General features: G+C 52.7%; 1 protein-coding gene across 11 annotated transcripts in view; it reads right to left on the reverse strand.

Moving 5' to 3' along the window:
- sirt3 (sirtuin 3) overlaps window positions 1-16,099 on the reverse strand; it is a 78,677-nt gene extending 62,578 nt beyond the window's left edge. For 2 of the 11 annotated variants that reach the window (XM_073049999.1, XM_073049987.1), the window contains exons 1-3: window positions 10,603-10,814; window positions 10,284-10,374; window positions 6,733-6,888 (exon numbers count right to left, since the gene is read on the reverse strand). In XM_073049999.1, the coding sequence (XP_072906100.1) occupies window positions 6,733-6,888; window positions 10,284-10,374; window positions 10,603-10,666 (311 nt within the window). In that variant the 5' untranslated portion in view covers window positions 10,667-10,814. The other 9 variants (XM_073049996.1, XM_073049997.1, XM_073049993.1 and 6 more) reach the window with 9 other exon arrangements.
- Window positions 16,100-17,155: the final 1,056 nt, after the last annotated feature.

Below are 17,155 nucleotides of genomic sequence, written 5' to 3' on the forward strand. Positions count from 1 at the left end.
CAGTGGATGTTTGACTGTGACATTGCAGGGCTCAGAGGAGGGACCCCCAGCTTTGTGGACAAGACGATGGCCAGAAAATGGGTGCACAGGGCAGGAAAATGTTTGTGTTCAGATGACGTAAACATTGAAGCGTGATAACGATCGAGGAGATTACAAGAGATGGGCGGAATGGGTGGAGAAACAACAGGTGAAGTGCAACATGGTTGTGGTCGACGGAACAGTGTAAGTCAAACGGCAAAGAACTGATAGGTGTAGCGCAACAGGGTGTGAGTGCACTTTATAAAGCAGATGTTGTCCTCAATTCCTACAGCTATATCCCGTTGGGCCAAATCCATTCTAATGTTTCTCCAAATCTCCAACACAACCCCTTTCTTAGCTCCAGCATTATCAGCCTGTTCTCCATTGCCCTCACAATTTGTCAAGGTCCCTCTCACTGCTCTCATTTGCAGCACATTGGGTGGCAAACTTGCCAATTCTTTAGTATTTGTTTTTTGAGGCCGAGCTGCTAGCTTAATGTTCAACCCATAGGGATGGAAAGCCTGCAAGGAGCCAGCTGAATTCACACCAGGGACCACTTGCCTTGAAGTCTGGTCCAGATGTCACTACACCACCAGCTGGATTCTCTAACTGGTGAACACTGAAGTATTCATTAACAATTCCCTCTATCTCCAGCTACACATTCCTTCTTCTGACCCTGATTGGTCCTTCCATCACTCTAGTCATCTTCCTCTTCTTCACATACATGTAGAACCCCTTGGGGTTTCCTTAATCCTTCTCACCAAGACCTTCTCATGCCCCCTCCTAGTTCTCCAAGTTTATTCTTCAGCTCCTTCCTAGTTTTCTTGTAAATCTCAAGAGCTCTGTTTGATCTTTGTTTCCTAAACCTAAGTAGGCTTCTTTCTTCCTCTTGACTAGATGTTCTGCATCTCGTCAACCATGGTTACTTCACCCTACCATCCTTTCCCTGCCTTAATGGGACAAACCTCAAGAACCTCAAGCAAGTGCTTCCTTAGGAACCTTCACATTTTTGTTGTAAAGTTTCCTGAGAACATCCATTCCTAATTTACACTCCCAATTTCTGCCTGATATATCATAATTCACTCTCCCCAATTAAATACTTTCTTGTAATGTCTGCTCTATCCCTGTCCAAGGCTCTGGTAAAGGTCAGGGAGCTGTGGTGACTGTCTCCAAAATGCTCACCCACTGAGACATCTGTCATCTGACCTGGTACCTGATTCAGTATGGCTTCTCCTCTAGTTGGCCACTCTACATAATGAGCCAGGAATCCTTCAGGACACACTTAACAATTTCCACCCCAACTAAATCTTAATGCTAAAAAGATGCCAATCAATATTAGGCAAGGTAAAATCATCCTTGACAACAACCCTGTTATTTTTGCACATTCCAAAACCTGACTTTCAACCTGTTCCTCGGGAGCTCTGTTGCCTTTGAGGAGGGTGTCTATAGAATACTCCCAATAGAGTGATTGCTCCCTTCCTGTCCCTGACTTCCATTCACACTGACACAATACAAAATTCCTCCACGCCTTCCTTTCTGCAGCTGTGATACTATCCCTGATTAGTAATGCTACTTATCCACCCTCATGGCAGCCACAACGTTGTAGTTTCATGCACTCTCTTAGTTCATCACCCTTAATTTTAAATCTTCTTGCATTAAGGTAGACACATTTCAACCGATCCAACTGACTGCGTTTCTGCCCTGTACATTGTGTATCCTTCCTCACAGACTCCCAACACATTGCATCTACTGTTTCTTTGCACCAACTGCCCTATCACTCTGGTTCCCATCACCTTGCCAATCTAGTATAAACCCTCCCCCAACAGCTCTTGCAAACCTACCCGTAAGGACATTGGTCCTCCTCTGGTTCAGGTATAACCTGCCCTTTTGTACATCTGGCCTGTTGAGCCTGCTCCGCCATTCAATAAGAACACGGCTGATCTGGCCATGGACTCATCTCCACATACCTGCCTTCTCCCCATAACCCTTTAATTCCCTTACTCTGCAAAAATCTATCCAACCTTGTCTTAAATATATTTACTGATGTAGCCTCCACTACTTCATTCTCAGAGAATTCCACAGATTCACCACTCTCTGGGAAAAGCTGTTCCTCCTCATCTCCATCCTAAATCTACACCCCCAAATCTTGAGGGTAGATTCCCTAGTTCTAGTCTCACCTACCAGTGGAAACAACTTTCCTTCCTCTCTTATCTATCCCTTTCATAATTTTATTTTTTTAATGTAAGATCTCTTCTCATTCTTCTGAATTCCACCAAGTACAGTCCCAGGCAGCTCAATGTCTCCTCATAGTCTAATTCCCTCATCTCTGGAATCAACCTGGAGAAACCTCCTCTGCACTGCCTCCAAAACCAGTATATCCTTCCTTAAGTAAGGAGACCAGAACTGCACGCAGTACTCCAGGTGTGGCCTCACCAGTACCCTGTATAGTTGCAGCATAACCTCTCTGCTCTTAAATTCAATCCTTCTAGCAATGAAGGCCAACATTCCTGCAAACCAACCTTTTGTGATTCATGCACAAGCATTCCCAAGTCCCTCTGCAAAGCAGCATGCTGCAATTTTTATCATTTAAATAATAGTCTGATCTTGTATTTTTTTCTTCCAAAATGGATGACCTCGCATCTGCCAAACCCTTCCCCACTCACTTAACCTACCTATATCTCTCTGCAGACTCTCCGTATCATCTGCACAATTTGCTTTTCTGCTCAATTTAGTATCATCAACAAATTTAGATACACTACACTCGGACCCTCTTCCAGATCTTTAATGTATATCGTGAACACCGACCTTGTGGCACATCGCTCACTGATTAGCAACCAGAGTAGTACCCATGTATCCCTCTCTGCTATCTATTAACTAACCAATCCTCCATCCATGTAATACATCACCCCCAACTCTATACATCCTTATCTTATGGATAAGTCTTCCAGACTTCTGGAAATCCTTCCCTAGAAGTGATCCCAATGATCCATAAACCTGAGCCCCTGACCCCCTGCACCAATTCCTCAGCCATGCAGTCATCTGCCAAATCAGCCTTTTCTTATCCTCACCTCACAGGCAGCAATTATTGTTCCCTCTAAGGTGTATGCCTGTGCAGTAATGGAAATGCTCCCACACACATAGCCTTTGTTACTCCGTAGCTGGAATTTTCTTTTGTATAATGTTTTATTAAAATGCCTTATAGTTTTCAGGCTGTGTAAAAATTTCTTGCTCAGAGCAATGGTTGGTCCATTCAGCTATGAAAAACATTAGAGGGAACGTTGGCAGCAATCCAGACATTCCTCCCTTGTTCCCCACATTCTCTCTTCAGGACTTCTCCCCTTTTCCTACTTATGTTGGTGGGACCAGTATGTACCACAATGTCTGGCTGCTTCCCCTCAGGAATGATGTGGGCTCAATCTGAGAAGTCCCTAACCCTTGCAACATTCAAAATTCAAGATTGTGGAATGTCATTCCCCATACAGAGGTGTAAAGGAGAACAAAATATTAGTTTCTCCGGGTCTGATGCAGCACAAAAAAACACAATAAGATAAAAAGCACAATAAATATAAACATATAAAGTAGATAATATACATAGATTGTATGTATGTCTGAACATAATGTAACTGATAATTTTGGGCCCCACATTTCAGAAAGGATGTGTTGTTGTTGGAAAGAGTCCAGAGGAGGTTCACAAGGATGATCCCAGGAATGAATGGGTTAACATGTGAGGAGCATTTAGCAGCTTTGGGCCTATATTCACCGGAATTTAGAAGAATGCGGGGGGGGGGGGGGGGGGGGGGTGCGGAGATCTCATTGAAACTTACTGAATGTTGAAAGGACTAGATAGGGTGCATGTGGCGAGAGGATGTTTCCTATGGTGGGGTATCCAGAACTAGAGGACACAGCCTCAAAACTGAGGGGAGACCTTTTAGAACAGAGGTAACGAGGAATTTTTTTTCAGGATGTAGTGAATAGGTGGGATGTTCTGCCACAGAGTGCGGTGGAGGTCAAGTCCGTGGGTATATTTAAGATGGAAATTGGTAGTTTCCTGATCAGTCAGGGCATCAAAAGATATGGCGAGAAGGTAGGTATATAGGGTTGAGTGAGATCCGGGATCCGCTATGATGGAATAGGGAGCAGACTCGATGGACTGAATGGCCTAATTCTGGTCCTATGTCTTATAGAAATGATAAAGTAATGGTGGTTGGGAACTGTGGAAGGTTGGGCTAGAGGGTGGAAGTGTTAATTATCCACAATGGTGTTAGAAAATTTGTGAACTCGGTAGAATTGTCTCTATTTCTGTAGAAATATGACCTAAAATGAGATCAGATCTTCGCTTGTCCTAAAACTAAACAATGAGAACCAAATTAAATAAATAACATGAAAAACATTATACTTGTTCATTTATTTGTTGAGAAAATCATCCAACATTACATGTATTTGTTAGACAAAGTATGGGAACCTCTGGGGTAATGCCATCTACAAAAGCTATTTGGAGTCAGGTATTCCAATCAATGAGATGAAAGGTGGGGTCGTAGAGGTGTCCTACCCTATATAAATAAAAAGTTAGGTTACTGACAAAGCCTGCTTTTCTCAAGAAAGAACTGTTTATGTGCACCATACCTCGATCAAAACAATTACTTGAGGACCTTAGAAGAATTGTAGAGATGCATGAAGCTGGAAAAGACTACAAAATCATTTCAAAGACCTGAATGATCATCTGTCCACAGCAAGAGAAACTGTCTACAAATGGAGGAAACTCAGTACTGTTGCTACTCTCCTTAGGAGTGGGCATCCTGCAAAGATCACACCAAGAGCACAACATGCAATGATGAAGGAGGTGAAAAAGAACCCACGGGTAACAGCGAAAGACCTGCAGAAATTGGTAGAACTTGCGAAAGTCTCTAATCATGTGTCCACGATAAGAAAAACACTCAACAAGAATGGAAGAGCTCTGTAAGGAAACCACTGCTCTCCAAAAAAAAAGCATTGCTGCACGTTTCAAATTTACAAAAGACTACCTGGATGTTCCACAATGCTTCTGGAAAATGTTCTTTGGACAGATGAAACAAAACTTGAACTTTTTGGCAGAAATGCACATTGTTATGTTTGGAGGGAAAAGGGCATTGCACACCAACACCAAAACCTCATCCCAACTGTGAAGCATGGTGGAAGGGCCACCATGGTTTGGGGCTGATTTGCTGCCTCAGGGCCTGGACAGCTTGCAATTGTTGAGGGAGCACTGAATTCAAAAATGTACCAAGACATTTTACAGGAGAACGTCAGGATAGCAGTCCGTCACCGGAAGCTTAATAGAAGCTGGATGATGCAACAAGACAATGATCCAAAACACAAGAGTAAATCAACAACACAATGGTTTAAAAAGAAGAAAATTCGTGTTTTGGAATGGCTGAGTCAAAGTCCTGACCTTAATCCTACAGAAATGTTGTGGAGGGACCTGAACCAAGCAGTTCATGCAAGGAAGACCACCAACATCCCAGGGTTGAAGGAGTTTTGTAAAGAGGAATGGCCTAAAATTCCACCAAGCCAATATGCAGGACTGATCAAGTTACCAGAAACTTTTGGTTGAAGTTATTTCTGTTACAGGGACGTTACACCAGTTACTGAAAGCAAAAGCTCATATACTTCTTCCAACAAATACATGTAATATTGTATAATTTTTCTTAATAAATAAATGAACAAGTGTAATGTTTTTGTGTTATTTAATTGTTTTCTTTATCTAGATTTAGGACACATGAAGATTTGATCACATTTTATGCAGAAATAGGGTTCACTAACTCTCTAACACTACTGTATACTGCTTGGGGAAAGTAACTTTCTGAGTCAGGTGGTTCCAGTATGGATGCTATATAGCCTTCTCCCTGATGGGAGTGGGACAAGCAATTCATAAGCAGGGTAGGAAGGATCCTTCATGATGTTACTGGCTCTTTTCCGCCACCTTTCTATATATACTGTATGTCATTGATGGAGGGTAGGCTGATGTCAGTGATGCATTAGGCAGTTTTGACTACCTGTTGGAGATTGTTCATGTTCACCACAGTGCAATTTCCATACTATGCAATGATGCATCTTGTTAGGATGCTCTCCACTGCGGAGCTGTAGAATGATGTTAATATATAGACATGTGTAGTCCAGCTCTCTCCAGAAAGTAGGGACATTGATGAGCTTTCCTGATTTTGTAGAATGTGTGTAATGGACCATTATACATATATAAATGTATAAGATGATGAGAGGCATTGATCATGTGGATAGCCAGAGGCTTTTTCCCAGGGTTGAAATGGCTAACACAAGGGGCATAGTTTTAAGGTGCTTGGAAGTAGGTACTTGTCAGAGGAAATTTTTTCACACAGAGAAAATGCACTGAAATGCATGGAATGCACTGCCAGTGGTGCTGGTAGAGGCAGATACAATAGGGTCTTTTAAGAGACTCTCAGATAGGTACATAGAGCTTAGAAAAAGAGGGTTCTGCGGTAGGGAAACTGGAGGCAGCTTCTAGAGTAGGTTACATGGTTGGCACAACATTGTGGGCCGAAGGGCCTGTAATGTGCTGCAGATTTTCTATGTTCTATGAGAACAGACCACACAAATGTCCACAGAATCTCCTGTCTGTTTCCCCAACTATTGAATCGCCTCTCATCAGTGTACACCTCTTGTTCCCCTCTCCTTCTGAACCTACATACTTTGACTACATACTTTGAAGACCTCCTGTGCAACCATCCATCTGTGGTGGGTTGAGTCCAGCTCTGAGCTTGGATCTTCAGAAAGACGCTGAAATTGCACTGCAACCGTGGAGAGGCAAGGAGACATGGCGGACTGCAGAGAATTCGAAGACAAATTGCAAACTGCATCCTGCAAATGGGTACAAAAACAGAATTAATACACCCAGTTCCCGGCTGTGTCCCAGAAGAACAAGGTCTCAGCTCTAATTTCTCACACAGTGCAGTTCAATGCCACGTTATTGCTAGGGCAGTGGGTGCATTGTTGGGCACTCTGTGTTTACTCCAGTATTTGCTCTTCGCTGTTTGGTTGCACTTGCACACCAACACCCAGGTTTTAATAAACTCACACTCGTTAATTCCAGAGAGTCAGAGTACTTTGGTCTGGAGAGGCTGCAAGGTTCAACTGATGCACAGGTTCAAAACTTGCCACAACCTCTGGAGAGTGAATGACCATGTATTTCATTCGTCCACTATCAACTCTGCCCTCCATCGCATCTCTCGTATTTCACGCACCTCTGCCCTCACCCCATCCCCCCGCCAGCCCACCAGGGATAGAGTCCCCCTGGTCCTCACCTATCACCCTACCAGCCTACCGATCCAACGTATAATCCTCCGTAACTTCCGCCACCTCCTACGGGATCCCACCACCAACCACATCTTCCCCTCCCCCTACTCTCAGCTTTCCGCAGGGATCACTCCCTACGCGACTCCCTTGTCCATTCATCCCCACCGACCTCCCTCCAGGCACTTATCCCTGCAAACGGAAGAAGTGCTACACCTGCCCCCACACTTCTTCCCTCACCACCATCCTAGGCCCCAGACAGTCCTTTCAGGTGAGGCACCACTTCACCTGCGAGTCAACTGGGGTGATATACTGTATCCGGTGCTCCCGATGTGGCCATTTATACATTGGGGAGACCCGCCGCAGACTGGGAGACCGTTTCACCAAACACCGGCGCTCGGTCCTCCAGCAGTGGCGGGATCTTCCTGTGGCCACACACTTCAATTCCATAGACCACTCCCACTCCGACATGTCTGTCCATGGCCTCCTCTACCGTCAAGATGAGGCCACATGTAGGTCAATGGAGCAATACCTTAGCTCCCGCCTAGGTAGCCTCCTACCTGCCGGCATGAACATCCAACTCACAGACCTCCGTTGATACCCCTGCACCCCCCCCCTTACCCCATCCCCATCTATAATTTTAGTCTGGTTCTCTTTCTCTCTCTTTTCCCTCCTCACTATAATCTCCCTCCAGCCCTACCTTTCTTTCTCTTTTATTTCCCATAATTCTCCACCTTCCCCCTAGCCTATTTCCCTTCAGCCTATCACTTCCCAGCTCTCTACTTCATCCCTCCCCCCACTTCTTATTTCCCCCTCGACCATCCCACGTTACTTCACTCCTGATGAAGAGTTTCAGCCCGAAACATCGTCACTACCTCATCCCAACCTCGTCCCATAGATGTTGTCTGGCCGAGTCCTGCCAGCATTTTGTGTTTTTATTTATTTCCAGCATCTGCAGATTCACTCGTGTTCCCTTTCATTCAGTGCCAGTCCTTTTTACACAAAACTATAAAAATGTATTTACAGAACACTCACACAAGGTACAGATACAGTGGCTTGCAAAATTTGGACACCCTGGTCAAAATTTCTGTTACTGTGAATGCTAAGCTAGTTAAAGATTACCTGATTTAGAGCTCTATAAAACTCTAGTTAGGCCACACTTGGAGTACTGTGTCCAGTTCTGGTCGCCTCACTATAGGAAGGATGTGGAAGCATTGGAAAGGGTACAGAGGAGATTTACCAAGATGCTGCCTGGTTTAGAGAGTATGCATTATCATCAGAGATTAAGGGAGCTAAGGCTTTACTCTTTGGAGAGAAGGAGGATGAGAGGAGACATGATAGAGGTGTACAAGATATTAAGAGGAATAGACAGAGTGGACAGCCAGTGCCTCTTCCCCAGGGCACCACTGCTCAGTACAAGAGGACATGGCTTTAAGGTAAGGGGAGGGAAGTTCAAGGGGGATATTAGAGGAAGGTTTTTCACTCAGAGTGGTTAGTGCGTGGAATGCACTGCCTGAGTCAGTGGTGGAAGCAGATACACTAGTGAAGTTTAAGAGACTACTAGACAGGCATATGGAGGAATTTAAGGTGGGGTTTATATGGGAGGCAGGGATTGAGGGTTGGCACAACATTGTGGGCTGAAGGGCCTGTAATGTGCTGTACTGTTCTATTTCCAAAAGGCATAAAGTCAAAGATTACACATTTCTTTAATATTTTAAGCAAGATTACTTTTTTATTTCCATGTTTTACAATTTCAAAATAACAAAAAAGGAAAAGGGCCCAAAGCAAAAGTTTGGACACCCTGCATGGTCAGTACTTAGTAACACCCCCTTTGGCAAGTATCATAGCTTGTAAACACTTTCTGTAGACAGCCAAGAGTCTTTCAGTTCTTGTTTGGGGGATTTTCACCCATTCTTCCTTGCAAAAGGCTTCCAGTTCTGTGACATTCTTGGGCCGTCTTGCATGCACTGATCTTTTGAGGTCTATCCACAGATTTTCGATGATGTTTAGGTCAGGGGACTGTGAGGGTCATGGCAAAACCTTCAGCTTGCGCCTCAAGGCAGTCCATTGTGGATTTTGAGGTGTGTTTCTGATCATTATCCTGTTGTAGAAGCCATCCTCTTTACATCTTCAGTTTTTTTTGTTTGTTTTTTTTTACAGGCAGTGTGATGTTTGCTTCCAGAATTTGCTGGTATTTAATTGAATTCATTTTTTCCTCTACCAGTGAAATGTTTCCCATGTCACTGGCTGCAACACAAGCCCAAAGCATGATCAATCCACCCCTGCGCTTAACAGTTGGAGAGAAGCATTGTGCTCCTTTTCTTTTTTTCACTCTAAAATTGTACAAAACAAAAATATACTAATCTTGTTTAATATGTTGAAAAGAATGCTTTATCTTTAACTTTATGACTTTTGGAGATCAGTTCATCTTCTATTCACTTAACTATTCACACTAACAGAAATTTTGACCGGGGTGCCCAAACTTTTGTATTCCACTGTATTTAGCATTTACAAGACAGTGAATACACTCAGATTAAAATGTGGTTACTACTATTACTCCGGGGGGGGGGGGGGGGTCCCACTGCTCCTGGAAGTGCCCCACTGTACCAATTGTGACCGCATGCTCCTTCTCCAAGGACAGCAGGGCACGAACGTATCCTTAGAAAAGGGGCAGGCAGTTGGCTCGGGCAGATCCCGCCACTTTCCTCCGCCTCGCTCAGGAGCATGCCCACCAGGAGATCCTCCTCGTGACCCACCCCGTTCTGAACTGGGTAGACGAGGAGCGCAATGCTAAAATTCAGCCAGAACCTGAGCCCACCGTAAAATTCAGCCCCTTTAAAAACTCAAACGGACTACAACCTCTTACATTCCCCGTATGTGTGGTACACTAACTCCTCCAGGTCACAGAATGGGCAGGTGGACAGGGTGTCATTGGACATGTATAAAAACCTCAATCAACACACACAAAATGCTGGTGGAACGCAGCAGGCCAGGCAGCATCTACAGGGAGAAGCACTGTCGACGTTTCGGGCTGAGACCCTTCGTCAGGACTAACTGAAAGGGAAAGATAGTAAGAGATAGAAATAGAAATCCACACAAACTACCTCAAACCCCCTCCCCCCCCATAGGGAGTCCAGCTGCCACTGACCTACCAAGAGCCCACACTCTTTTTAATCAAAACTATAGTTTATATAGAACACAAACACAAGGCAATCAGTTTTATAAAGACAGCAGTTACAGTTAAATTACAATACGGTTAGTACCGTCTATAAAAGTCAATACCGCGGGGGGTGGGGGAGAGACAACATTCACAGAAATCTCCCCAATGTGTCCGCCGCGACCGCATGCACCCTCCCAAGGAGAGCTGGGCATCTTGTCCAGAGCCAGGACCAAGCCCACCAGGCAGTACTCTTCACGCCTGGCCCCTTCCAAACCGGGTGCCCGTATACGCGGAGCACAAGACCAACCCAAACCGCGCTGCTCCTGCTCCCTCGGCGCCACCCCTCCCCACCGCACCCCAACCCCACAGTGCTCCCTCGGCGCCGTGTCACCCCTCCCCACCACACCCCAACCCCACAGTGTCCCTCGGCGCCGTGTCACCCCTCCCCACCGCACCCCAACCCCACAGTGCTCCCTCGGCGCCGTGTCACCCCTCCCCACCACACCCCAACCCCACAGTGTCCCTCGGCGCCGTGTCACCCCTCCCCACGCAACCCCAACCCGCGCTGCTCCTGCTCCCTCGGCGCCGTGTCACCCCTCCCCACCGCACCCCAACCCCACAGTGCTCCCTCGGCGTCACCCCTCCCCACCGCACCCCAACCCCACAGTACTCCCTCGGCGCCGTGTCACCCCTCCCCACCGCACCCCAACCCCACAGTGCTCCCTCGGCGCCGTGTCACCCCTCCCCACCGCACCCCAACCCCACAGTGCTCCCTCGGCGCCGTGTCACCCCTCCCCACCGCACCCCAACCCCACAGTGCTCCCTCGGCGTCACCCCTCCCCACCGCACCCCAACCCCACAGTGCTCCCTCGGCGCGGTGTCACCCCTCCCCACGCAACCCCCAACCCCACAGTGCTCCCTCGGCGTCACCCCTCCCCACCGCACCCCAACCCCACAGTGTCCCTCGGCGCCGTGTCACCCCTCCCCACCGCACCCCAACCCCACAGTACTCCCTCGGCGTCACCCCTCCCCACCGCACCCCAACCCCACAGTGCTCCCTCGGCGTCACCCCTCCCCACGGCACCCCAACCCCACAGTGCTCCCTCGGCGTCACCCCTCCCCACCGCACCCCAACCCCACAGTGCTCCCTCGGCGTCACCCCTCCCCACCGCACCCCAACCCCACAGTGCTCCCTCGGCACCGTGTCACCCCTCCCCACCGCACCCCAACCCCACAGTGCTCCCTCGGCGTCACCCCTCCCCACCGCACCCCAACCCCACAGTACTCCCTCGGCGTCACCCCTCCCCACCGCACCCCAACCCCACAGTGCTCCCTCGGCGCCGTGTCACCCCTCCCCACCGCACCCCAACCCCACAGTGCTCCCTCGGCGTCACCCCTCCCCACCGCACCCCAACCCCACAGTGCTCCCTCGGCGCCGTGTCACCCCTCCCCACCGCACCCCAACCCCACAGTGCTCCCTCGGCGCCGTGTCACCCCTCCCCACCGCACCCCAACCCCACAGTGCTCCCTCGGCGCCGTGTCACCCCTCCCCACCGCACCCCCAACCCCACAGTGCTCCCTCGGCGCCGTGTCACCCCTCCCCACCGCACCCCAACCCCACAGTGCTCCCTCGGCGCCGTGTCACCCCTCCCCACCGCACCCCAACCCCACAGTGCTCCCTCGGCGCCGTGTCACCCCTCCCCACCGCACCCCCAACCCCACAGTGCTCCCTCGGCGTCACCCCTCCCCACTGCACCCCAACCCCACAGTGCTCCCTCGGCGCCGTGTCACCCCTCCCCACCGCACCCCAACCCCACAGTGCTCCCTCGGCGTCACCCCTCCCCACCGCACCCCAACCCCACAGTGTCCCTCGGCGCCGTGTCACCCCTCCCCACCGCACCCCAACCCCACAGTGTCCCTCGGCGCCGTGTCACCCCTCCCCACCACATCCCAACCCCACAGTGCTCCCTCGGCGCCGTGTCACCCCTCCCCACTGCACCCCAACCCCACAGTGCTCCCTCGGCGCCGTGTCACCCCTCCCCACCCGCACCCCAACCCCACAGTGCTCCCTCGGCGTCACCCCTCCCCACTGCACCCCAACCCCACAGTGCTCCCTCGGCGCCGTGTCACCCCTCCCCACCGCACCCCAACCCCACAGTGCTCCCTCGGCGTCACCCCTCCCCACTGCACCCCAACCCCACAGTGCTCCCTCGGCGTCACCCCTCCCCACTGCACCCCAACCCCACAGTGCTCCCCTCGGCGCCGTGTCACCCCTCCCCACTGCACCCCAACCCCACAGTGCTCCCTCGGCGCCGTGTCACCCCTCCCCACCGCACCCCAACCCCACAGTGCTCCCTCGGCGTCACCCCTCCCCACTGCACCCCAACCCCACAGTGCTCCCTCGGCGTCACCCCTCCCCACTGCACCCCAACCCCACAGTGCTCCCTCGGCGCCGTGTCACCCCTCCCCACTGCACCCCAACCCCACAGTGCTCCCTCGGCGCCGTGTCACCCCTCCCCACCGCACCCCAACCCCACAGTGCTCCCTCGGCGTCACCCCTCCCCACCGCACCCCAACCCCACAGTGTCCCTCGGCGTCACCCCTCCCCACCGCACCCCAACCCCACAGTGCTCCCTCGGCGTCACCCCTCCCCACCGCACCCCAACCCCACAGTGCTCCCTCGGCGTCACCCCTCCCCACCGCACCCCAACCCCACAGTGCTCCCTCGGCGTCACCCCTCCCCACCGCACCCCAACCCCACAGTGTCCCTCGGCGCCGTGTCACCCCTCCCCACCGCACCCCAACCCCACAGTGTCCCTCGGCGCCGTGTCACCCCTCCCCACCGCACCCCAACCCCACAGTGCTCCCTCGGCGCCGTGTCACCCCTCCCCACCGCACCCCAACCCCACAGTGTCCCTCGGCGCCGTGTCACCCCTCCCCACTGCACCCCAACCCCACAGTGCTCCCTCGGCGTCACCCCTCCCCACCGCACCCCAACCCCACAGTGCTCCCTCGGCGCCATGTCACCCCTCCCCACCGCACCCCAACCCCACAGTGTCCCTCGGCGCCGTGTCACCCCTCCCCACCGCACCCCAACCCCACAGTGCTCCCTCGGCGTCACCCCTCCCCACCGCACCCCAACCCCACAGTGTCCCTCGGCGCCGTGTCACCCCTCCCCACCGCACCCCAACCCCACAGTGCTCCCTCGGCGCCGTGTCACCCCCTCCCCACCGCACCCCAACCCCACAGTGTCCCTCGGCGCCGTGTCACCCCTCCCCACTGCACCCCAACCCCACAGTGCTCCCTCGGCGTCACCCCTCCCCACCGCACCCCAACCCCACAGTGCTCCCTCGGCGCCATGTCACCCCTCCCCACCGCACCCCAACCCCACAGTGCTCCCTCGGCGTCATGTCACCCCTCCCCACCGCACCCCAACAGTGCTCCCTCGGCGTCACCCCTCCCCACCGCACCCCAACCCCACAGTGCTCCCTCGGCGTCACCCCTCCCCACCACATCCCAACCCCACAGTGCTCCCTCGGCGCCGTGTCACCCCTCCCCACCGCACCCCAACCCCACAGTGCTCCCTCGGCGTCACCCCTCCCCACCGCACCCCAACCCCACAGTGCTCCCTCGGCGTCACCCCTCCCCACTGCACCCCAACCCCACAGTGCTCCCTCGGCGTCACCCCTCCCCACCGCACCCCAACCCCACAGTGCTCCCTCGGCGCCGTGTCACCCCTCCCCACTGCACCCCAACCCCACAGTGCTCCCTCGGCGTCACCCCTCCCCACCGCACCCCAACCCCACAGTGCTCCCTCGGCGCCGTGTCACCCCTCCCCACCGCACCCCAACCCCACAGTGCTCCCTCGGCGCCGTGTCACCCCTCCCCACCGCACCCCAACCCCACAGTGCTCCCTCGGCGCCGTGTCACCCCTCCCCACCGCACCCTAACCCCACAGTGCTCCCTCGGCGCGGTGTCACCCCTCCCCACTGCACCCCAACCCCACAGTGCTCCCTCGGCGTCACCCCTCCCCACCGCACCCCAACCCCACAGTGCTCCCTCGGCGCCGTGTCACCCCTCCCCACCGCACCCCAACCCCACAGTGCTCCCTCGGCGTCACCCCTCCCCACTGCACCCCAACCCCACAGTGCTCCCTCGGCGCCGTGTCACCCCTCCCCACCGCACCCCAACCCCACAGTGCTCCCTCGGCGTCACCCCTCCCCACTGCACCCCAACCCCACAGTGCTCCCTCGGCGCCGTGTCACCCCTCCCCACCGCACCCCAACCCCACAGTGCTCCCTCGGCGTCACCCCTCCCCACCGCACCCCAACCCCACAGTGCTCCCTCGGCGTCACCCCTCCCCACTGCACCCCAACCCCACAGTGCTCCCTCGGCGCCGTGTCACCCCTCCCCACCGCACCCCAACCCCACAGTGCTCCCTCGGCGCCGTGTCACCCCTCCCCACCGCACCCCAACCCCACAGTGCTCCCTCGGCGCCGTGTCACCCCTCCCCACCGCACCCCAACCCCACAGTGCTCCCTCGGCGTCACCCCTCCCCACCGCACCCCAACCCCACAGTACTCCCTCGGCGCCGTGTCACCCCTCCCCACCGCACCCCAACCCCACAGTGCTCCCTCGGCGTCACCCCTCCCCACCGCACCCCAACCCCACAGTGCTCCCTCGGCGCCGTGTCACCCCTCCCCACCGCACCCCAACCCCACAGTGCTCCCTCGGCGCCGTGTCACCCCTCCCCACCGCACCCCAACCCCACAGTGCTCCCTCGGCGTCACCCCTCCCCACCGCACCCCAACCCCACAGTGTTCCCTCGGCGTCACCCCTCCCCACCGCACCCTAACCCCACAGTGTCCCTCGGCGCCGTGTCACCCCTCCCCACCGCACCCCAACCCCACAGTGCTCCCTCGGCGTCACCCCTCCCCACCGCACCGCACCCCAACCCGCGCTGCTCCTGCTCCCTCGGCGCCGTGTCGCCCCAACCCGCGCCGCGCTGCGCTGCTCCTGCTCCCTCTCCCTTCTGAGTCACGGTCGTTCTTTACCTTTTCCTGCGCACAGCTATCATTTGCGCCACGTGACATTTTGAAGCGTGTGACCGACTGTAAATCCCTTAAATTTAGCTCTTAAGAGATGCCGGCCGATGCAGGAACAAATTATTAACCGAGGATATCCCAACACAAAAAGCGCAACATGTGTTTTAATAGGAACTCTTATGCTGCATTTAATAAAATCACAGGACGGAATTGGCCCTTGCATGAACCTCCTATGACGCGCCTTCTTCTCATTGCTGCCATCAGACAGGAGGTAGGAGGGTACAGGAACCTGAAAACCCACATTCAGTCCCGCCGAAGAGTCTCACCCGAAATGTCAACTGTTTACTCTTTTCCATAGATGCTGCTGAGTTCCTCTAGCATTTTGTGTGTGTTGTTCAGCGTTTCAGGAACAGCTTCTGCCCCGACGCCATCAGATTTCTGAACGGTACATGGCTATTTCTCTTTGCATTATTTATTTTATGATTATAAAGTAGTTTTTTTTCATGTCTTGTACTGTACTACTGCAGAAAAAAACAAATTTGTCGACATGAGTCAGTGATAATAAATTCGATTCTGATTTACGTTGGACCTTGTCTCCGCTGTCGCAGATGGGCGCACTGGTTAGGTTGCCAGTGTATTACGGTATTTCAAGTCGGCATTCTCCGCCCTCTGCGCACAGTCACTAGGAAGGGCACACAAAGTCAATCTGAACCGGTAAATGGAGGGTCACGGGGAGAGGAATGAGGAGTGTGGTATCAGTGGAGGGTCACAGGATCTCGCGGCCAGGTCACTAACGGACCCCACAGTGCTTCAATGCGTGGACATTGGAACCTATGGCCCTGTGAGTGAGTGGACATCTGACCCCATGGCCCGGATTGTGGGTGGACATGGAACCCCACGGCCCGGTCAGTGAGCGGATTTCAGACCCTACGGCTGGGCCAGTGAATGGGCAACAGGTCGGTCAGTGAGGGGTTATCAGACCTCATGACCCGGTGACCTATTACTTACTCCCTCTGAGTAAAACTTCCCTCTTACATCTCCATCACGATTGAAGATGTAGTGGAGGTGAGAAAGACTATCAAGATTTGCAGCGGGTCTGGACTAGCTGGTGAAATGGGCTGAAAGTGGCAGATGGAATTTAATGCAGACTAACTAGTGAGAGGTGTCTCATTTTGGGAGGACCAACAGGGTAGACAGTAAATGGTTGGGCACTGAGGAATGCAATGGAACAGGGAGATCTGGAAATACAATCCATTGTTTCTTGAAGAGGCATCATAGGTAGAGGGAGTCTTAAAGAGAGCTTTTAGCACATTGGCCTTCATGAAACACTCCCCTTAGTCCCCACTGCCCCTACCCTCTCCCTATCCCTGCAGCACTCCATTAGACCATAAGACATTGGAGCAGAATTAGGCCATTCAGCCCATTGAGTCTGCTCCACCATTCCATCATGGCTGATCCCGGATCCCACTCGACCCCATACACCTGCCTTCTCACCATATCCTTTGATGCCCTGACTGATCAGGAAATGATCAACTTCGGCCATAAATATACTCACGGATTTGATCCTCACATCCACAGTATGTGGCAGAGCATTCCACAGATTCACCACTCTCTGGCTAAAAAAAGTTCC

Source organism: Hemitrygon akajei, chromosome 6, assembly GCF_048418815.1.
Source record: "Hemitrygon akajei chromosome 6, sHemAka1.3, whole genome shotgun sequence".
Classification (NCBI taxonomy): domain Eukaryota; kingdom Metazoa; phylum Chordata; class Chondrichthyes; order Myliobatiformes; family Dasyatidae; genus Hemitrygon; species Hemitrygon akajei.